Here is a 22,161-nt window from a genome sequence, read left to right as displayed (position 1 = left end):
ACATAATAGACTGAAAATTATGATGGGAACATCTTCAGACAGGCTATCAGGAAGGGTGGCATGGATTCCAAGATGAAAAGGAAATGACATCTGTCTGAGGATTCCATTGTTTGGTTAGTAGAAATAGAAAATGGAAGTGAGAAGGATGACCGGCATCCTTCCTGGAAAATAAGGGGAGTGAATCCTAAAAATTTTGGAACTAGCAGTTTAAAGGAAAATCACTTGATGTCATTGTCCTGCTAGGAAAAAAATGACTGGGTTGAGAAAAATTAGGAGTAAAGCAGGAAAAGTTTGTAAAGTTGGGCAGTACAATTAAGTGTAATGTGAGCTGTAACATTTTCTGGGATATGATCTGCTCATGGCATGTGTGAGGTCGGGATGTACCAAGAATGTGTTTCAGCATGCTTTTTTCTGATATTTTTCTCTCATTTACTTTTTGCCATCAGTTTTCTCTTACTTGGGATTGCCACCCAGGGAGCAATTAATGTGTGTTCTGTTTAGGTGTCCATCAATTACCTTCACTTATGCACACAAAACTGAAAGGAGGTAGCAATGCTAGGCCTGTTCAACACAAACATGTTGCCATACCTATATCACTCTGGCTGTAATTAAAGGTATTACTTTGCTGCTTATGTATATAGCTGATCACAGTATTACTGATGCATTCTCCCAGCCTCTACAAGGAGCCACCCAGAACCTACATTTGGGCAAATGCCTTCCTATGAAACAGCATCAGCCAATCACCTTTACCATCCCAGACAGGTCTTGAATTACCTAGGTTGCCATCTGATCCTGGCTATCTGCGTCACAGTCAGAGCTTTATCTGTCTGTACCAAGTAAATGGCTCATGTGTTTCACTATCCGACTGAACAACTGATGCAGGTGGCATGGCTTTAGTATCACTGGGCTCTGGGGATCTACTTTTTGAGGTGCAGACCTATACTGGCATGATGTCTGTCATCTTTCTGGGAGAGAAACAAGAATTCTTAGTGACAAGATTAAGTGTTTCATCAGCAAGCAATTAAACTATACAAGGGAAGAAACAGAGAAAAGGATAAGGAAATGTTAGAATCACCTCCTATGACCATAAGAGTAGGTAGTGATGTACTTGCCACTAGCCAGTACAATACTAAGAGAACAGTAGTAAATAAAAAAAAATAGGGGCATAAAAGATATCAGTATTTATAAACATTGTAAATGAAAACAAACAAACAAACAAAAAAAATACAGACAGTGATGAGTGAACATACCCGCAGTGGCTTTGATATAAGAACAGTGTCTAGATATTGTAGTAATTACAGAACTGTGGTAAATGAAACAAAATGGCCAAGAAGTAAACTCACCAGGATACATGATATACAACAAAGACAGAGAGGTAAAACAAAAGAAAGTGGAGGGAATGCAGCTATTTATAAAGAAAGGGATTAAAACAACACATCAAATGAATTAACCTAAAACTTTTACAAATTGCCACACTTGCAACAAAAAAAAATATAATAAAAAAAAACAAGTCAAGAATGAAGGGCCTAAAACAGAGAAAGTATAGCCCATTCAGCTAAAAACATAAACGAATAAACTGTTATTAAGGACACAGAGAAACAATGAAAACACAAAAGAATGGGTAGTGAAATTTAAGAAAATAGATAAGAATATGCAGAAATGGGTGTTGAAATAGCAATGATAAAAAAATGCACACTTCCCTCAATATTTCCAGAGGATAAAGGAGATATTTGTGGCATAATAAATTTCTAAAACTTGCCAAGAGAATGCGGTTGATTAATAATGTCTCTAACCTTCTCAACAAATCTTGAAATGAGGGTAATGTTCTTTAATACTGTATTTGGGTGTAAGTGATATACTTTATTTATTTATTTATTTATTATTTATTTATTATTTATTTTACATTTGTTAACCGGGAGATTCCGACTGGATACATGTCCATTTTCAGCGGAGGCCCGGGGAGAAAAGCTCCAGGTACATAACAGACATATGAACATTGTTAATGTAAAAAAGGAAGATAGTTGAGTTCTAAATACAATATAAAGATACATCACATCTTGGGAAAAAAATAACAGCAGCATATAAAAAAAAATAGGTCAGTTATAAAGGCGAGGCGCCTTGTTAAAAAGCGGTTAAGGATAGTGAGGTAAGAGAAGGGTAAATGATAGTGGTTAATCAGGTTTGGAACAGGGACATTGCCAGAGAGTATTGAGATGGGGTTTAAGCTTTTTTTGAATTGTAGGAGTGAAGGTTCTGAGGTGAGCATGGTCAGTAGGGAGTTCCACATTTTACCTACAAAGTTTGAGAATAGAGAATCCCCAGCAGAATTATTGGCTTTGGTAGTTTGAGCTAAGATCTTATTGGAGGAGCGTAAAGATTGCAGGTTAATATAGGGGTGAATAATGTTTTTCAGAGCTGGTGTTTTCTCTGGGTGATACAGTATCTGGTGAGCCATTTTGAGTTGGTTGAAATGGAGTTGGCTGGAAAACTCTAACCACCCTAGTTGCTTCAAGTTAGTGCAGTGGTGTGTTCTAAAGGTGGAATTTGTGGCAAATCTAGCTATGTGATTGTAACAAGAAGCAAGTTTGTTAAGGGTTGTCTTGTTTAGGTTTGTAAAGAGGGGGGAGGCATAGAAAAGAGTTGATAGTAGGTGTGTGCTGGCAATTGTAATTTTAGCGTGAGGAGTGAGAAAGTGTTTTACTTTATAGAGAGCCAAGCTTTTATTGACGGTTTTGATGGTTAGATTGAAATGGGTGTCAAATTTAAGGGAGTTATCAATGGTAACACCTAATAGCTTTGTGTGAGCTTCTGGTGATATAGTGATTCCATTGGAGGATGTAATAGAGAAGGTGGGAGGAAGAGTCTTGTTAGTGGGTGAGAAAGTAAGTAGTTTTGTTTTGTTGGGGTTGAGAACTAGTTGACGACTTGAGAACCATTTTTCTATTAGGTTGAAGGTGTCTTGGGTTGAAGCAGTGAGGTCTGCCAGGTTGGAGGCAGTGCTGATGATAGTCGAATCATCTGCATATTGAATGCATGTGGCATGGGGGGGTGATTGTGGGCAGGTCATTAACAAAGATGGTGAAGAGAAGAGGGCCAAGAATAGATCCTTGGGGAACTCCAAGTGTAACAGGTAGGCATGTGGATAATTTGTCCTGCCATAGAACAGCCTGTTGCCTATTGAACAGGTAGGATTGGAACCATTTCAGCGTGGAATTGCTGAGTGATAGTTTTTTTAATGTATGGAGGAGTTGAATGTGGTTCACCATATCAAAGGCCTTGGAGAGGTCTAAGAAAAGAGCAGATGATAGTTTATTATTGTTTCTGAAGTTATTGATGGTATTAGAAAAGGATAGTAGGGCTGATGTGGTACTGTGATTTGGCCTGAAGCCATGTTGGGAGTTGGCTAGAATTTTATTTTTGGTGAGGTGTTCCATCAGTTGTTTGTGGACACACTTTTCCATAAATTTGGCCAGGGGTGAGAGTATAGCTATAGGTCTGTAGTTGGTTAGCTCTAGTGAGCTACCACCTTTATGGAGAGGAATAATGTGGGACATTTTCCATATGGAGGGGATGAAGGCTTCTGACAAGGTACGGTTTATGATTATGGAGACGGAATAGGAAATGGCCTCAGCTGCTTTTTGCAGAAACTCAGCTGGGAGAAGGTCAGCTGCTAGCTTAGTGGGTATTAGTTTTTTAAGAAGAGATGTTATAGAGGATATGGGTACTGGATCGAAGGTAAATAGATGATCTGATGTAGTTGTAGTATTCTGTTGGCATGGGTAGTGGAGTGGGCTGGTTGTTTGTTTGAATTGTGTGGCCAGGGATTGTATAGTTTCTGTGAAGAAACTATTGAATGTGTTAGCAATGTTTACAGGGCACTGTTGTTTGCAAGTTGATGGAGTGGGGGTGGTTGCCTGGCCTGGGTGCAGGAGCTTGTTTAAGCCTGCCCAGAATTTTTGTGGATTATTAAGGTGTTTGTGTTGGAGGTGGAGGAAGAAGTTTTTTTTATCATTTAAGATCATTCTTTTAGTTTCATTTCTAAGTTGCCGGAAGGTTTGGTGGGAGTGTGGGTCTTTAGAGGTATGCCATATGACACACATCTTGTTTCTAGATAGGATTTTGGATTTTGTTTCCTTAGAGAGCCATGGTGCGGTTTTGGTTTTAGTTCTAATGGACTGTATTGGAGCATGGGAATCTAGAATCTTGAGGAAGGTGGTGTTGAAGTAGATAACTGCCTCTTCAAGAGGAAGAGACTTGAGTATTGTCCAGTTGTGGGCTTTAAGTTCAGTTTGAAAAATGGAGGCGTTGAATTTATTATTGTTCCTGATTTTTTTTATGGTTGTAAGAAGGGGGGTGATTTTCTTGAATTTGATAAAATAGGTGAGTAAGTGATCACTCATGTCCTCTGGGTGGAGAAAACAGTGACAAGAGATAGTGTTTATACTACTAGGGGAAATTTGGCCAGGGCATCAGAAAACTTCCCCATTATTGGAAGTCAGGGAAGAGTTTGTGTGTTACACATCCTGACTTCCTGTTTCTTGTCCAGGGGCAGACACAGCCAGGAGGAACAGGGAGAAAACATAGCTGATTCAGGCTTTGTTGAAACTGGAGTGAAAGTTGTTGAAAATGTATTTGAAATGGTAGAATCTCTACCAAAAGTTTTTCTTTCTGATGATGTTGGTGGAGAAAACAGTGACAGTGGAAAAAAAGGAGAATGTAGCTGGAACAGAGATGGATTCAGAGGAAAACTTTCAGAGGAGATTGTTTGAAGGAGAGACAGTAACCTTTGAAAAATGCATAATTACACCCTTCCAATTGGGGTGTGGGGGGGGGGTTGCAGGATGATTATTTGGAAAAAATGGTAAACCAAAGTGAGACAGAAAATGGAGCAGCAATTTTATGGATCAACATCATGGAAAAATAGAAGAAGAAAAAAGAGAAGAAGAGACTGCCAGAAAAAGTTCCAGAGACAAAAACCTGCACACAAACTGTCGGAGAAGGAACAAAGCAGAAAATAGAAATAAAAGAAAGAACAACAAAAAAAAAGAAGTATACAGTACATGTAAGCAGCAAAAAAAGAAGAAAGTCTGGACAGGTATGACGTTTGGGACTCTGTCATAGCACATCTGGGTGTCAAAGCAAAAGAGGTAAGAGCATTTATTTTAATTAAAGAGAATTTTTCTGACTTGATATTTGAGACTGGACAGGCCATGGAAATTTTTTGGGTGCATATGAACAAAAGAAATGTATTTATCCATGGTCAGAATATATGATGCAAGCTTTTTACAGACAAACAAAAAAGAATAATGTTCCAGTTTAGAAATGAAGTTGAAGCAAAAGAACTGAAAAAACATTTGTTAACTATATATAAAGAAATAACGGACACTACAAAAATATATAATGAAAGAGGACTATAGACTGGGGGATGGGAATCTAGAGTAATACTGAAAAAGGAAAATGATAATGTTATGCGTATATCTAGTATTATTAATGTTCGTGGTAATAGGGGTTTTGTGAAATACAAGGGTCAACCAAAGACATTGTTTTTGTAAAAAAAGATCATGTTCATTTAATTAATGAATGTTTTAAAAATATGTTATTTATGTGGGAAAATAGGGCATAATGCAAAAAATGTGATTTAAAGTGCAAAAAATATGGCAATACTGGACATTCTTGGCTAGAATGTGAAATTAATGTGCAAGGAAATGGAAATGAAAATGAAGTTATACAGGAGAAAGAGACAGAATAATGAGTTATACAAGAAAATGTACAAAAAGATGTGATTGATAAAGAGGTTGAAGAAGGTAACAAGGAAAAAGAAACAGAGGAGACAAATGAGGAAGAAGCTGACTGGTGCACTGTAAGAAATAAAAAGAATTTGATAGGGAAAAGGGTTAAAGAAAGGAAAAGAAAATTCAGAAAAATATAATGCTTAGAGAAAATAAGAAAGGAAAGAGATAAAAATGTATTATACTAACTGGACTTAAAAGCTGAAAATATCAGCTTTAAATGTGAACTGTATGAAAAATCTTAAGAGGAGAACAGGTATATTGCTGCAATAAATGCACACATTATTGTTTTAGAAGATAGATTATTAACAGAGGAAGAAAGAACACAAACTGAAAAACTTTGGAATGGTGTGGTAGTTTGGAACATGGAAAAGAAATGTGCTCGGGCATATGTATATTATGTCAAGAAAGTATTAAAATATTAGATGCAACCATAGTGGAACTAGGACAAATTATGGTAACAGACTTGAGATGGAAAATATATGTATAGTATTATAGCCTTATATGCATATGTAACAAAAAAGAAAGAGAAATGATGTTTAAAAATATTCTTGAATATGTTTGGTAAATATGGACATTATAGTGGTGGGTGATTTTATTTGTAATTTAAGAAAAAATAAGAGCAATTTTGATGTAAAAATGGTTAAACAAATTATGAGAAGTGGAAATTTAAGTGTATGGAAGAATAATCACTGGACTTAAAAAGGAATGAAATTAGGACAGAATTAGATTTTTTTTAAATATCTGATAGTTTAAAAGTTAAAGAAAAAAGAATTAAGTATGCTGGATTCTTGGATCATGTGGCTATATGTGTTAAAGTACAGGAAAATGAAGACTATATAAAAATAGGAAAATGAATAAAGAGAGTTAATAAAAAGGAATTAGATTTAGAAGAGGGAAAAATAATTTATGGAATTATGGAAAAATCATATGCATATGAAAGAATTTTATGAGAAATGGACTGATCGGTGGCTTAATTTTAAAGGGAAATATAAAAAAGTGTGTTTAGAATGTATAAGGATGAAAAGAAAAAAAAGAGAGATATAAGATATTAAGTTGAGAAACATTCAGAGACTTATTAGACAAGAAAAACTCTTTTTATGAAAAAGAAAGAGAAATATATAAAATAAATCAAATTAAAACTAAATTGTTATGTAAACAAAATATTGTTTACAAGGAAAAGGGAAGAGGTTGCACCATATTTGAGTAAATAATAAAGGAAGGAAAAATAATAAGAGAATTAAAGAATAAGGAAGGCAAGCGAATAAGACAGTAAGAAGGAATATATGAAATAATTAAAAAATATGTATTGGAATTATTTGTTAAAAGAGAAGAAAACATAGAACAAAGTTATAAAGGTGAATGATTAGATAAAGATAATGAATATTTAAAACAAAAAGTAGCTATGATAGAAATGAGTGAAATTCTAAAAGATATTAAATTGAATTCAGCAACAGGACTGGATGAAATTGAATATGGTATGTATAAAAAAATGAAGGAGTGACAAAAAATACTTTTTATAGAAGTTATGAATGAATAGTTAGAAACTTTAATAACTGGAAATAAAGAGAAAGAGATATGTGCAGGACTTATAACAATTATATTTAAAAAAGAAAATAAAGAGGTGATAAAAATTGGAAACCTATAACATTGAATAATACAGATTATAAAATGTTTAAGAGAACAATAACAAAAAGTTTGCAAAAAATTATAGAATATATGACCAAAATGTATTCAGAAGTAAAGGAAAGGGAAGTCAAGAGTTATTTTGGATAATAAAAGTAATAAATGAAGATATCATAAAGAAAAATATAAAAGCAAAGGTGCCCAGATAGTAGTGTAATTTTCTCACTAGTTATGAATATAATAGTGAAGGAAATTAATAAAATGTCAAGTAACGTTGGATACAAAATGATGAAGGAGGTACAACTGCCAATAAAGTATAACTATGCAAATGATATTGTACTAATTGTTAAAAATAAAGTATGGATGGAAGAAGTAAATGAAAAATTAAGTATAAATTTAAAAAATTGTTTAAGTATAAATATATTTTATTTATTTATTATTGACAAAGAGAAAAGTAAAGGATTTGATTTTGAAGGTATGATAGGAGGTATTGAGTTCAATGAAAAATATACAGATATATTAGGAATAATATTTGGAAGGAATGAATACAATGGGATAATGTACTCAAAGAACTAAAGGATATCACTATTTTTGAAAATCAGACAGATTTTCATATAGAAAAAAATCACACTTGTTGAACATTGTGGTAATGCTTATGTTGCTAACATCTGTATGATTCCTATTAAGTATGAGAAGGAACTAATGATGATTATATTTCCTTTTATATGGAGCTGTAGACAATCCAGTCAAGAGAGGGATTCTATATATGAAAGAAGAGCAAGGAGGCTTGGGTTTATTAAATCCAATAGTACATGCAGCATCTTTAATTTTATATAAGTTATTAAAAGGAATTATGAAGGAAAATAAAAACCTGATAGAAATGATTCTATATTATAAAAACAAAGAATTGTGGGAAGGAAAGGAAGTTAAAGATGTTCTAACATCTTCAATAACTTTCACACTGCTATTCCTGATGCTAAAATCATTCAATACGCAGACAATTCAACCTTAGTCTGTTCTGCCTCAAACCTCTCTGAATTGCTGACTAAAAACCAAACTGCCTTCTCAACAACTGAAAACTGGACGCACCAAAACCACCTCTCTCTCAATGCAGATAAATCAAAAATTCTACTATTCCCTCCCACAAAGACCCTCTCCTATGATAAAAGCAACTTCAATGTCTATAGTCAAACCAACTCACCTATAGAAGTGGTCCCCTCTGCCAAACTACTTGGCATTACTGTAGATGAACACCTCAAGTTTGATATTGATATTCAACAAAATATTAAGAAAACCCACCAAAGGCTAGGTATGCTGTATAGGAATAATCGCTTTCTCTCCAAATCTACCAGACAAACTCTGGCCTTGACTTATCTTCTTCCTTCCTTATTATATGGAGCCCCTCTCCTAACCAACCTGTCCTCCTCTATCACCTCTAAACTAGAAAACTGCTACAACAAAATATCTAAATGTGCCTCTAAATCTAAAAATACCACACATCACTGCCTAACCCTACAATCCCTGAATTGGCTTGAATTCCCAAACTACCTAGACTATCTCCAACTCACTACTGCATATAGACTCATATTTCACCCAACAAAATGTCCCGCTATAACTAACATCCTTCCCCCTTATACACCCAACAGAACTCTCAGATCTGAAAATCAGAACTGAATTACTATCCATAAACCTAAACATCCTGCTGGCCAACTTCTCCTATCTTTCTCACTAGGCAAAAAATGGAATTCCCTTCCCTCCACACTAAGAACCATACCAAACTCAGAAAACTTCAAAACCCAACTATTCAAACACCTGCCCACTAAATGGAAATGTACCTGCCTTCACCCAACCTAATCAAAGGGGGTTCTCTCTCTGGTCCCCAAGCTGTACAACTCTCATAGTTATCTTCCTATGAGCCTGTCTAAGCTCTCAACAATTTCTATAGCTTCTGTTACACATACAAATCTTCAGTTTAAATACATCTAAGTAAAACACACTTAATTAATCTTGACTTCTAATAGGCTGGCCATTAATTAACACTAATTAACATTGAGGTAATGCTGAACCGAACCTTTGGTAATTTACACTTGAATGTTAATACAAAGTTGTAGAGGTTCAGAAGAATTCATGATCTTAACATTTCATAATTTTGTTTCCAACTTATATAAATGTTGTAAAAATTAAATATAAGTAAAATCATCAAAGAAATTGTGACAGGAAATGAGTATTTACTCTTATTAACAAAGAGATATTTTGTGGCATTATATTTAAGACTCTTTATCAACAGAAATTTTTCTGGCAGAATATAAAAAGGAACGACTGTAACTCATAGAATCTTTATGTGACAAAAACATTTAACAGGGAAATAAAAAAGAAAATTAATGTATGATTTTGAACAGCGGTAGAAAGAAAGACTTTGAAAGTGCATTTGAAAACTTTATGTAAATAAGTATTTGCATTGCAAAAATTTATGACAAGAGAGGTTTATTGGCTGGTGGATGGGATTGTAATTTTCTCTTAAAATAGAAAGCGAAAAACATTACATGATAAATGTGGAGGGTAATAGGGCTATAGTGAAATAATGAGGACAACACAATACATATTTTTTTTGCGGAGAAGAAGGACAGTTGATGAAAAGTAACTGTGATAAAAGAAAATGTTATATTTGTAGGGAAATTGGACATGATGCAAACAGTGTGAATTGAAATATAAATGTAACAAAATTGGACATTTATAAATGGATTGCAAAAAACAAAATTAAGATTAAGGAAAAAAGAATAAAATGAACAAAGAGAAGACATTTTAGAAGTAGTAAAAATAGAAGAAAAATTAGATAAAAAAATAATAAAGAGGACATAGAAGAAGGTTCTGAAATCAGTGATGAAGAAAACATAAACTGGCAGGTATAAAATAAAAAAAATATTTTATTGGTAAAAGGGTCGAAGGCAGAACAAGAAATTTTAAAGGGATGATTACAAAAGAAAAAAGAAAGGAAATGGATGCAAAAGAATATATTCAGCGATTGACTAGGGGTTGGTCTAATGATTAATGTGTTTGACTCATAGAATGTACAGTGTTTGATTCTCATTTTTGGGAGGGAAATTGGCTAGGCTTAGAATGACCTATTAACAAAGCTAGCCAATGAAGTAACTATAAATTTATAAAACCATGAATCTAAGGAAAAGGGAATAATGAAAATTTTAGAGTGCTTCCTGTAAATGTGACTAGTAGTAAGACTACAGTAAGAAAAATAGGGATTTTGGAGTGGTGTAATATATTTGATGTAGATGTAATTCCATTAGAAGACACAATATTTTAACAAATGAAGAACGAGTACAAAGAGATCAACTATGGAGAGGGAAAATAATCTGGAATTTGGGAAATGCGAAATATTCTGGAATAGCTATATTCTTTAGAAATAGAGTAAAAATATTAGATGTAACTTTAGCAAAAATGGGAAGATTAACCATTGCAGATTTAAAATGGAAAGAACAAGTATATATAATTATAACATTATATACTTATTGTAATTAAAGTATCCTGTTATTATAATAGTCATATTTATAATGTGATAAATATGAATATTATAATAACAGGAGACTTTGTGATTTAAGAGGCAAGCGTAAAAAAAAGGAAATGATATAAGAAAAATGTTAAACATTATAAGATGTAGTAAATTAAAACTTTGGGCCAAAAATTCATACACTTACAAAAGGGGTATGTATAGAACTGAAATATATTATTTTATGGTATCAGCAGTTTTAATTATAGGAGAATGTAAGATAGTTGAAACAGGATTTTCTGATCATCTTGCAATATGGAAAGCAAAGAATATATAAAAATAGGCAAAGGAATAAAAAAGATAAATGAGAAAGCATGGAATGAAGAAGGAAAGAGATTAGTTATACAGTCATGGAAAGATCATATTACTATGAGAACATTTTATAAAAGTTCATATGAATGGTGGAGAATATTTAAGGAAAAATATACAAAAAAAAGTATTCTACAGTGGCAATATGATGTGAGAAAATTAGAGAGAGAGAGAGAGAAATATAAAAGAACATATAATGATACATTGGAAAATTTAGAACATAATGATACAAAGTGCTTTGACAGATTAAAATAATTATATGAAAGACATTCACAAAAAAATAAAATAATTGTTATATAAGCAAATATATTTTTACAAGGAAAAAGAAAAGTTATCAAGTTACTTAAGCAGGTTAGTAAAGGAAGATGGTAGTGTAATGAGAGAAATAAAAATATAAAAGGAGAAACAGAAAGAACACAGGAAAAGATTATGAATAGTATACTACAATAAATACAAGAAATGTTTTAAAGAAAAAATAAGGTAATAAAAACATGGTAAGCAAAAAAGTTAATAGTAAAAGAGAATAAAGGACTGGAAAAGGAGATTTCTTTTAAATGAACTAGATAATGTATGAAGGCAAGTAAATATCTTTATGAAAATAATACAAGGGATTTGAAACTAATATGGAAAATGTTATGGAAGATAGTAGGTATAGTATAAAGGCCAAGGGCTTTCAAGAATTATTAATGATAGAGAAACTGTGGATAATAGAAGAAGAGAAAATCATGATAGGAGATATTAATAAAGCACTTGAGATAAATGTACATGAAATCCAAAGGGTAATAATAAAAGAATATACTATAAGTGAGAAATTTAGGAAATTATGTATGTCAGCATACAGCAGTAATAAAGTAAACATACTTGTAAATGGCGGGTTAAGCCAAGAGGTACGTATAAAGAGTGTTGTAAGACAGGGATGTCCAATGAGCTGTAAATTCTTTGCATTAGTTATGAATGTGATAGCATGTGAAATAAATTATAAAATGAGGGAGGAGGGGTATATAACACCTGAATGGTTAAGAATTCAAGTTCTATTAATATATACAGATATTATAATAATTGCAAAAAAATGGATAAAGGAAGTAATACTTTGCACAAATTAGAATGCCCAAAGGTCATAGGGATGGCTTTAAATAAAGAGAAAATAAAGGTTTAGGTGATTTAGTAAAGCTAGAGGGTATATATATTTTACATAGAGGGTATATATTTTACAATGTATAAAATTTCTGCATCAGGTATAAAATTTGGGACTAAGGATGTATATAGAAAAAAACATCAGAAGAAATAGAATAAACCTGTCTTTCTGGTGAACATATCAATTATCATTCAGGAAAAAGGCTTATTTGATAAATTCAATATTGTTGGGGAAAGAGCATACGTAATAAGTATATTTAAGTTGCTAGCAGTATTTGAAAAGGAATTATTGCAGCTATTTTTTCATCTATATGTGGTTCTAGATTAAATCCAGTAAAAAAGGAGTTTTATATGTAAATAAAGAGAAAAGAGGTTTATGGTTAATTAACCCAGTGGTATATGCTGCTTCATTAAATTTGTTCAAAGTGTTAAAGTGGATAAATGAAAAAGATGAAAAATTAGCAGTAAAATTCTATGAATATAAGTATGATACATTTGGGGGTACTGTAAAAAAAGAGTAAAAGAGAAATAACAGTGTATGAATGAAGAAATAATGTTACCAAAAATATAGTTTTGTGGAAAATAAAAACTGATGATATAAAGAAAAGTATGGTATAATAATGTTATGATAAAACATTACTATGTAAAACCATGGGAACATCTAAGAGATGGAAAAATTAAAGCTGTAAAAATAAGAAGCAAATGGTGTAATCAGTAAGTAGAATATCAATTTTTTTTTAACACTGGTAATAGATAAATAACCAGTAAAAGGAAATATGCTGTACAAAAAGTAAAGTGATAGAGTATGTTTACATTGTCAAGAAGAAGGAACCATGGAACATGTGTATTTGAAATGTAAAAGACTAAAAAGTTATGGGAAAAGTAAAGAAGATTTTTTGAAGATATAAAAGAAGTGGATAAAATAAACATGGATATTATTAAATATGGATATTATAAGAACAGAATTAAAAAACGTTAAAATAGATAAAAAGTAATTTTATGTCATATGAGTTATGGAATGAAAGAATAAATGAAAAAATGAAATTATGATTAATGGTACATTGATACACTATTAAGTAAAATCGGATGGTGGTTATGGAAAAAGGAGTGCAGTCAAATAGGGATGAAAATTTAGTATGACTGTAAATGAAATTATGAAGACGTGTAAATAGAATTTGTATTATCTATATATTTGTACATTTGTAAATTTTTGTAAACATGTAAATATGTTGTAAATAAGTGTTTTTATTATATATAAATAAAGGAACCCTACTCTTTTCAATAGGTGCCATGGTATCTTTAACATCTACCTGAGCTACCACCAACTCAGGCAGATGGGGCCTTGGTTTAACATCTCATCTGAAGGACAATACACTCAGGAGTGCAGCACTTCCTTAATACTGCACTGCAGTGTCTGCAATTGATCTACTTGGTGTGGGAATAGAACATACAGCCTTCTGTACTAAAGGCAAGTGTGCTACCTGCTGCACCACTGACATTGGCATATCAGTCAATACAGAATCTTGTAGTGGATCATAGCATAGTAGCTTGTGTGCACAAAAAGAAACAAGGCATCAGAAGAAACGGAATTTGCTCAGGTGACAGGAATGTTACCACTGGGATACTACAGTCAGTACTTGGGACAGTCCCTTTCATTGTCTATATAAGTGATGTTGAAGATGTTCTGGAAGGACAATAAGGATTTTTGCAGGTGTCATAACGATATGCAGAAGACCTGATACACGAAGGCATAGAAATTATGTAAAGGGCCATAGCAAGTTTGGAGGGATGTCCCAAATATAGGAGCTTAAATCAATTGTAGAAAATTATGCTTCTACATAAATTAGAATTATAAATAATCACTGTCTCTTACATATATTAGAATTCTCTCCTGATGAATTACAGAGCCAACAGCTTTAAAAGTCTTCTCCGCAAAACTGTGGAGCACATAATCACTGACCTCATAAATCATGAGATTAAAAACCTGATTAAGCTAGACCTGCTACAATTTGGCTTTTAAAAGGGCAGGTCCTGTCTGCTGAGTCTTGTCAACTTCACTGAGAAGTTAACTCAGGAGGTCAACAGTGGATACACCTTCCATGTTGCCTACCTTGATCTGGTTAAGGAATTTGATACCATACCACATGATAGAATTGTTTATAAGTTGATGGCCCTGAACATAACTCCCTATGAAGTAAGATGGATAGCCAGCTGGATTGAGGATAAAATGAAGATTGTCCAAGTGGATGATGCCTACTTAGACTGACCAAAGGTGACCAGTGGTGTCCCCCAGAGATATGTTCTGGACCCCCTTCTGTTTGGCATGTATTTTCCAGACCTCCAAACTGATAACATTGTTCTCTGGTTAACAAGGTTTGCTGATCACTACAAGTTGGGTATTGTTGTCAAATCACCTTTGGATACATTTACACTCCACCATGAACAAACGAAAGTCAGTTTTTGGTGCATAGAGAAAAGGGCTCAAATTAAATGTCAAGAAATGTGGGATCATAACCTTCAGGAAGCAGAAATACACTGCATCCTTCTACATTGAAAACACTCATTTACATATGAATCAGTGATCTGGACACATGGGTTGATAGCTCCCTCTCCTTTAACTATCACAAGCTGACCACACTTAAAAAATCCTATATAAGTCAGAGTCCATCTGTATCCTGCCCTAGTCAGAGCTATTATTGATTATAATGCACCTTTGGCATGTATGTGGGCAATATATTAAAAACTCAAAAACCCACAGAGGTTCCTAATAAAAAGGATCTCTGGTCCCAAAAACCTTAGCTATCAGAACAGACTGGAGTCTTTATCCTCATACTCAGTGTTATACAGGCACCATAGGGGAGGACTCCACCTAGCTTACCATGCCTTAAAAATCCAGTTATCCCCAACATCCTTTTCCTTTACACGTGAAATTGTGCTGCCAACACCAGAATCAAAGGTCTAAACCATCATCACGAAATAAATAAATCTAGATGGAGAAACAGGTTCATCACCTAGTGCCTCCTTTTGCTCCAGAATAGAGTCCCTGGTAGATCAAGCAATGTATTTTCCTGTCATCCTTCAACTATAGCTTGGACAGTTGAATGGATGCCCTTAAATTTTCATAAGGACTTAAAGGCATCACCCTTCTTGCAAAAGGTGGTAGAGTCTGAGGATGGGTATTGGCTAGGTGCACATGGCCTCTGGTCTGGCTTGTCATGTATTTCCTATGATCCAATGATAAAATGCAGAAAAATGTACATTGAAAGCAGTAAGCTGCAAAAAGGGAGTATGTGACTTAAGTCAAACAGATGTCATACTATCAACTAAAGAAAAAAAACAGACCTATGTGCATGTAAAGCTGAAGATTTAAAGATAAGATTTTGGAGCTTTTCTCCCCAGGCCTCCATTTAAAATGGGCTCCTACCCAATCGAATTTTCCTGGTAAACAAATGTCTATCAATAAATCAATCAATAAATAAATAAGGAAGCACTGTGACAAAGTCACAAAAAGGAAGACAGAGTCCTGGCATGCACTGTAAGACTTGTCACTAGCCAAAAGCAAGACATTATTGTTCTCTGTACTGCATTGTACAGGCAACTTGTTTTCCATATTTGTAGTGCTGCATGCATTTCTGAAGACCTATGATTCACAACAGCATACACTGGGCAGAGCCAATACAAAAGAGCAACATAAATGGTGCTTGACTTACTTATATAGAAAGACTGCAGTAATTTACTATGTGCACTCCTGAGGAAATCAATCATAACAGATGAGATATAATAACCTGATTATCTCATTGGAATCTACAGAGTAAAACTGGGTGACAGTATTTCAAAAGATATATACATAGATATATAGATGTATAGCTATATATATATATATATATAGAGAGAGAGAGAGAGAGAGAGAAAGAGAAAGAGAGAGAGAAGGAAATCTAAAATAATAAGGTATAAGTTGATGTTACAAGGAAGAAGTTTCAATGGAGATTATGAGTATGTATGATTTTACAGGAAAAGTTGGGTAATGTTTAGAATTGCTTCCTGAAGATTTCAGAGAGGTTTGTCCCAGGTAAATAACTAGTGCCAAAATCATGGACTGAAAATAAATGCCAAAAAATGCATTATTGCATCATTTGGGAAGTCATCCTTCCCAGAGCACTACCACATTAACAATACATCCCCAAGAGATAAACCCAGTTGTTCGGGATTTGGGAACTTATGCAGACAGTGATCTAACTTTTGAGCAAGATGTCCTTGCATAATGCAGAACTTATAAACAAAGGGATTATGTCTAGATCCAGGTATGTTATTGTCCCACTTTACTCTGCCCTCATTAGGCCATTCATTGAATATAATGCCCTCTTTGTCAAATATTTGTCCTCACACATGCAACAACTGGAATGCCCACAAAGATACCCTACTAAAAGGGTACAAGGCCTAAACCACATGTCCTACATCAACCAACTAAAAGCCTTGTCACTATAATCAGTATCCTACAGACTGCTAAGGGGTGACCTGTGTCTGGCACACAAGATATCCTCCAAGCCAATACTGATAGATTTAGTGCACATCAGCTAGCCAAATGGCATCAGAAATACTCACTGTAGGAACCTAAACCTCTTCTGCAATATCAACAGAACATTTTGGAGGGAGAGGTATATCTCGCAGAGGATATCGCTGCTGTGGAACAGACTCCTGATCCATGTAAATCAAAGTTCATTCCTGTCTTATTCAAGCACAACTTGGATCTATGGATGGGAAACAGAAAATTTACTGACCACTGTACTACTAATAGATACAGGTAGCTCCTAAGTGCTTTATAACATGCACGGGTCTCCTGAAATTATCTATGCTATGCTATGATCCCAGTTATTTTCATTAGGGGTTATATATAATCATGGACCATGGAATGGGTAAGGAGAATCTCTAACCATATGGGATAGGTTAATTCGAGCATAAAAAGGGAAGCTGGCTAAGATTAAAATGAACTGCAAGGGCAGCTAGCCTAGTACTTATCTGTGAACCTATAAGATATAGTAGTAGTATGAAAAACAGTGACAGGTTAAGAATGCATGTGAAAGATATCAAAAATGTTTATCCTACAAGAAAAAAAAAAGGAATATGGTGTCACTTTAGTAGGGTCTGTAGATTATCCGGTAGGTAGAAACATGAGTAGCATAGATAGTCAAAACAAGTATCCATCTCCAAAAATGTTTTCTCTGTTTCTCTTATCAAAAGCTGAAACATCATAAAAGTGAACAATCAGAATTTTCAGCTCCCATTGTAAATTACTTGCATCAAAAAATACCATCAGCACAGCATTTCATTGCTTACTATAAATTTGATGCATGCAGTCCACATTAGCCAGTCATTGATGTTTAAATGTATTAATGTGTTGCAGATTAATCCATAATAGTTGTACAAGTACACATCTGTAAATAGAATACTGATCTGCAAGCTGAGGTGCATCTCAGAATAATATAATTCATAGTAAGGTATGCAAAGCAAATGCAAAATAAGTTTTTATATACGGTAAGGAAAGTTCTTAGAACAGTACTTACTGGTGCAGGATTTTCCATCTGGATTTAAGGTGTAACCTGGCTGGCATGCACACTTGTATGATCCCTCAGTGCTTACACAGATCTGTTCGCAGTCATGGTCACCAGTGGCACATAGGTCAGATACTGCAAATTAATACAAGTTAAACTAAATTAATAGTAAACAACAATAGTAAAAACAGTTTGCAACATTTGGCATAGTTTTAAATAATAGTATTATGCATGTAGAAGCTCACTTCATTTGTACTTGCTATTTCCAAGGTAAAGAAGTCATACGCTGTAGAATGTCACTATAAATATGTTCAAACATTGCAATATCTGTGAAAGTATATAGAAGATGTACTTATCCCAGACTACTCATATTCTACATCTGATACCCAGTGTTTGTTCCTTATTAGATGTGCAAACCCCATATTTGTGAGTCTTAAAAGGTTGAACAATAAAGTGCATTTGCAAAAGAAATACAGTGAATCTCATAACTTGCTGAAAAGTCACTAAACTATTTTTGCTGAGGCTTTGCCCTCCTGTACCCCTGACTTGAGGGTCTTACTCTTTTGCCTCTGCTAGTTATAAATACTACCTCCAAGATCAATCACTGTACATGAAAGTAAGGTGAATACTCTGAGGTACTACACCCACAAACATGATATATATATATATATATATATATATATATATATATATATATATATATATATGTGTGTGTGTGTGTGTGTGTGTATGTGGAGATATATATATATATATATATATATATATATATATATATATATATATATATATGTGTGTGTGTGTGTGTGTGTGTGTGTGTGTGTGTGGACAGAATGACCAAAATCCAGACTTAAATATACTGTCTGCGACTGCCATTTCTCTGAATACTCCCTTTTCTCCAAGGTATGGCAATCACAAGCTTGGGTGTTAGAGGCTTGCCCCCTCCCCCCACAATGAAGGTGTGGGGGGTTGCTGCCTGCAAGTATAAGTTTACAGTAAAAGAGTGATGCTCAGTAGTCACTATTCCCTTGTATTTTCAGTCAGCTTTTTTTTTTTTGGGGGGGGGGGGGCGGGTTGGGACATGATATAACCAGTCCTCATAGTTCAAAATGGAACCCTTTAGAATACCCTAAGTAATTTCATTTTAATCCATTTCATTTTAATATACACTAAATGAAATGGATTAAAAGTTCTACTTTATATACAACAGTAGTACTTAGTTTCACTACAATGTTTGATTTTAAATAGCCTTATTATATTTTTCATAAAAAGAGGAACATCTTTGTATGAATTTTTAAATAGCATTTTTGATTTACTAAGTTAACCCAATAAGCTATTACTGTTGTAACAGCATGTCTGTAATGTCTTGACTTTCTTACCTATAATGTTTTTTTGTCCCTTCCATTCAAATCTTATGTTCACTCATTCTCCATCTTCAATCAGCCCATTCATTCCTTTCTTTGGGGTAGCAAGAGCCTACCATCACCATAGTAATATATAGGTCCTTCATGTGTATAGAAGATGTTTATAATAACATCACCTTTTTGAAGTTTCCTCCTGTGGATCATGACAGCAAAGGAGGAGGACCTCATACTGTGACCAGGATAACAATGTTCAATATTTATTTGTGCACGGAAGTGAAACTTGGATTTGGGAATAACTGTCCTGACTCAGATGTGGAGCATGCTACAATATCTCATTTATGTCACACTCATGCTTTTGTGTGTGTGTGTGTGTGTGTGTGTGTGTGTGTGTGTGTGTGTGTGTGTGTGGGATTGTGTGTGTGTGTGTGTGTGTGTGTGTGTGTGTGTGTGTGTGTGTGTGTGTGTGTGTGTGTGTGTGAGAGAGAGAGAGACCATGATGCATTTCCTTCAACTCTTTAATTCTAAAAATAAGTCGCACGCATGTAGCCACAGCATCACCCCCTCCCAAGTATCTAGTAGAGGGTACCCAGCTCTAGCAGAAGCCCATACACCATTCTCTTGAGGACTCAGTCCTCTCTCTCCCCTGGATGTTTCCCCTCGTCCCCATGACCAAGTACTAATCAAACTCAGGTCATTGGAAAAACAGTTAGATATCCTCCCATGGCGCCACAAGAAGGTCTGCCAACAAGTCTTAAAATACATCCAGATGAGTTAGCTATTTTAAATTGCCTTGCCTAGATATTACCTTAAAATAGTTAGTTTTAGAAAAAAAAATAGAAAGAGACTTCCAATCAGATTACATTTTAAATCCAAAGGTAGCAGGTGAAGAATGTATGAGCATTCACTTCAGTCTCTGTCAAGGAATGTCACAAGTTCGGCAATCAGAATAATACATTTATTATAGTTAGTCTTTATAAAGTATTTCAGAATGAAGACAATATTCATTTACCATTTCAGTTAGACCTTTGGTTAATGACAAATGTCTCAAGCACTGCATCACTCTGGGAAGAATAGTGCTACTAGCTGGTCAGGTTAATAACCGTGGCACTCCTTGCAAGAAACTTGATAAAGAGACTCACGATAAGATGTATCCTGGGGAAAGAAAGCCCAGATCCATTCTTTCTTTAATACCATTTAACCTGTTGTTTAAAGGGTGAGGGAAATGTCAATAATGCTTAAATACTATACAACTGTAAAATGTACCAATAACTAATAAAGTAAAAACAACAAAAAGCTATCACTAGAAAGTAACAACACTTTTTGCTGACTTGAAGTTGGGGGGGGGGGAGGGTTATGGTGTTTTTTTTTACAAACACAACACAAAGGTTTGAGTCTCCCAAGGGATAACTGGCTAGGCTTAAAATGGCTCACAAGGGCAGTTAGCCTAGTACTAACAAATGAACTTATAACTTAAAAAATGAACTTTTAGTTTGTTAGCTGAATGCTGCAGTTTTACTGATTGCTGAATTTTGCAAAGTCTTAAGATGTATTTCTCCTCAAGATATTTGAAGAGTTATTTCTGTTTACAAAATGGAAATGGTCAGTTCTGTATTTTACTACTTATTTTACTACAGCGAATAAAACACATAGCTTGAAAGAATAATGATCTGATCTGGAAACCTTAAGCAATACAGTTCATCACCAGTTACTGGCCTGGCTTAATTTTACAGACTAAACAAAATCTTCATCTCTGCAGAAAAGTTTGTGCAAAACAGAAATCTGCAATCTAAAATAAATTATGTTGTTCTGTTTATGCTTTTCAGTTTGTGTGTGTGTGTGTGGGGGGGGGGGGGGGCATAGTAACTGACTGTTACAAATTTAATTGGTTTGTTTTCTTTTTTCTTAAATGCTAGAGGTGGGGTTGTGGATCTGACTGTATTAAGCTGATTGCTACAAAAATAGCAATTGGCTTGCTACAGTAATTTTTTTTCTTGTCCTTGAATGGAAGAGCTGGGGGTGTGGTAGATCTGATTGTAGTACATGGATTGGGGAAAGGTGGGGTGGATCTGCCTGGGGGCATGGAATTGACTGTAGCAAGTAGATTGGGGAGATGTTGGGGCATGGATCTGTCTGTCGCAATCAATCAGCTTGCTACAGTAAAATCTTTTTTTTTTTTTTTTTTGCTCTTGAATGGAAGAGTTGGGGAGGTGGCTATGACTACGTTTTTTTTTCATTCTTTTTTGAAGGTGTGGGGCTTACATCAAGGACTGCTACTACGTGCTATCCCTGGATTTCCAGAATATCAGAATAAGTTTTTTTTTTTTCATTTTGTTAAGGAGTGGGGATTATATTGAGGACTTATACTGGGTGCTATAGTAGTCATCCCTGAGTTCCCAGAATATGAGAGTAAGTTTATTTCAATTACTCTAAACACTTTTCTATATATTGTATAATGAAGCATTGAGGATAGTTGTCAGGAGGCTTAGTAAATAGCACACAAACAGAGTAGATGAGGTCTAACGTCCATAAGGTCTATATTTAAATAGATGTATGTAAAAGCAAGGGTGTTCCAACTAATATATTAATCTCTCTCTCTCTGTCCATTTAGCTAATTAGTATTAAAGATATGTATCTATACAGCCATCATTATATTTTCTTGCTGTGTTCATGCTCATAATTCATTGGGTCTCTAGGTTTTACTGGTAGATAAAGTTTTACTGATAGCAAATAAAAAGAGTTTAAACATAAACAGGAAACAAGCTGTTTCACTCAAAAAACAAATAGTAATATTTATAATCTTTTCTTATCTAGCCAAGCTAAAGCTTTTCTCC

At 34.2% G+C, this 22,161-nt stretch overlaps 1 protein-coding gene across 1 annotated transcript in view; it reads right to left on the bottom strand.

The window, feature by feature from the left end:
- MATN1 (matrilin 1) overlaps nucleotides 1–22,161 on the bottom strand; it is a 164,725-nt gene that overhangs the window by 36,294 nt on the left and 106,270 nt on the right. The window contains exon 4 of the mRNA XM_044084738.1: nucleotides 17,982–18,104. Coding sequence (XP_043940673.1) covers nucleotides 17,982–18,104 — 123 coding nt within the window. The remainder of the gene's footprint in view (nucleotides 1–17,981; nucleotides 18,105–22,161) is intronic.

Source organism: Protopterus annectens, chromosome 1.part1, assembly GCF_019279795.1.
Source record: "Protopterus annectens isolate FY-2018-M chromosome 1.part1, PAN1.0, whole genome shotgun sequence".
Taxonomy (NCBI): domain Eukaryota; kingdom Metazoa; phylum Chordata; order Ceratodontiformes; family Protopteridae; genus Protopterus; species Protopterus annectens.
Note: the sequence above shows the minus strand (reverse complement) of the source record. Positions and strands in the feature narration are given on the sequence as shown.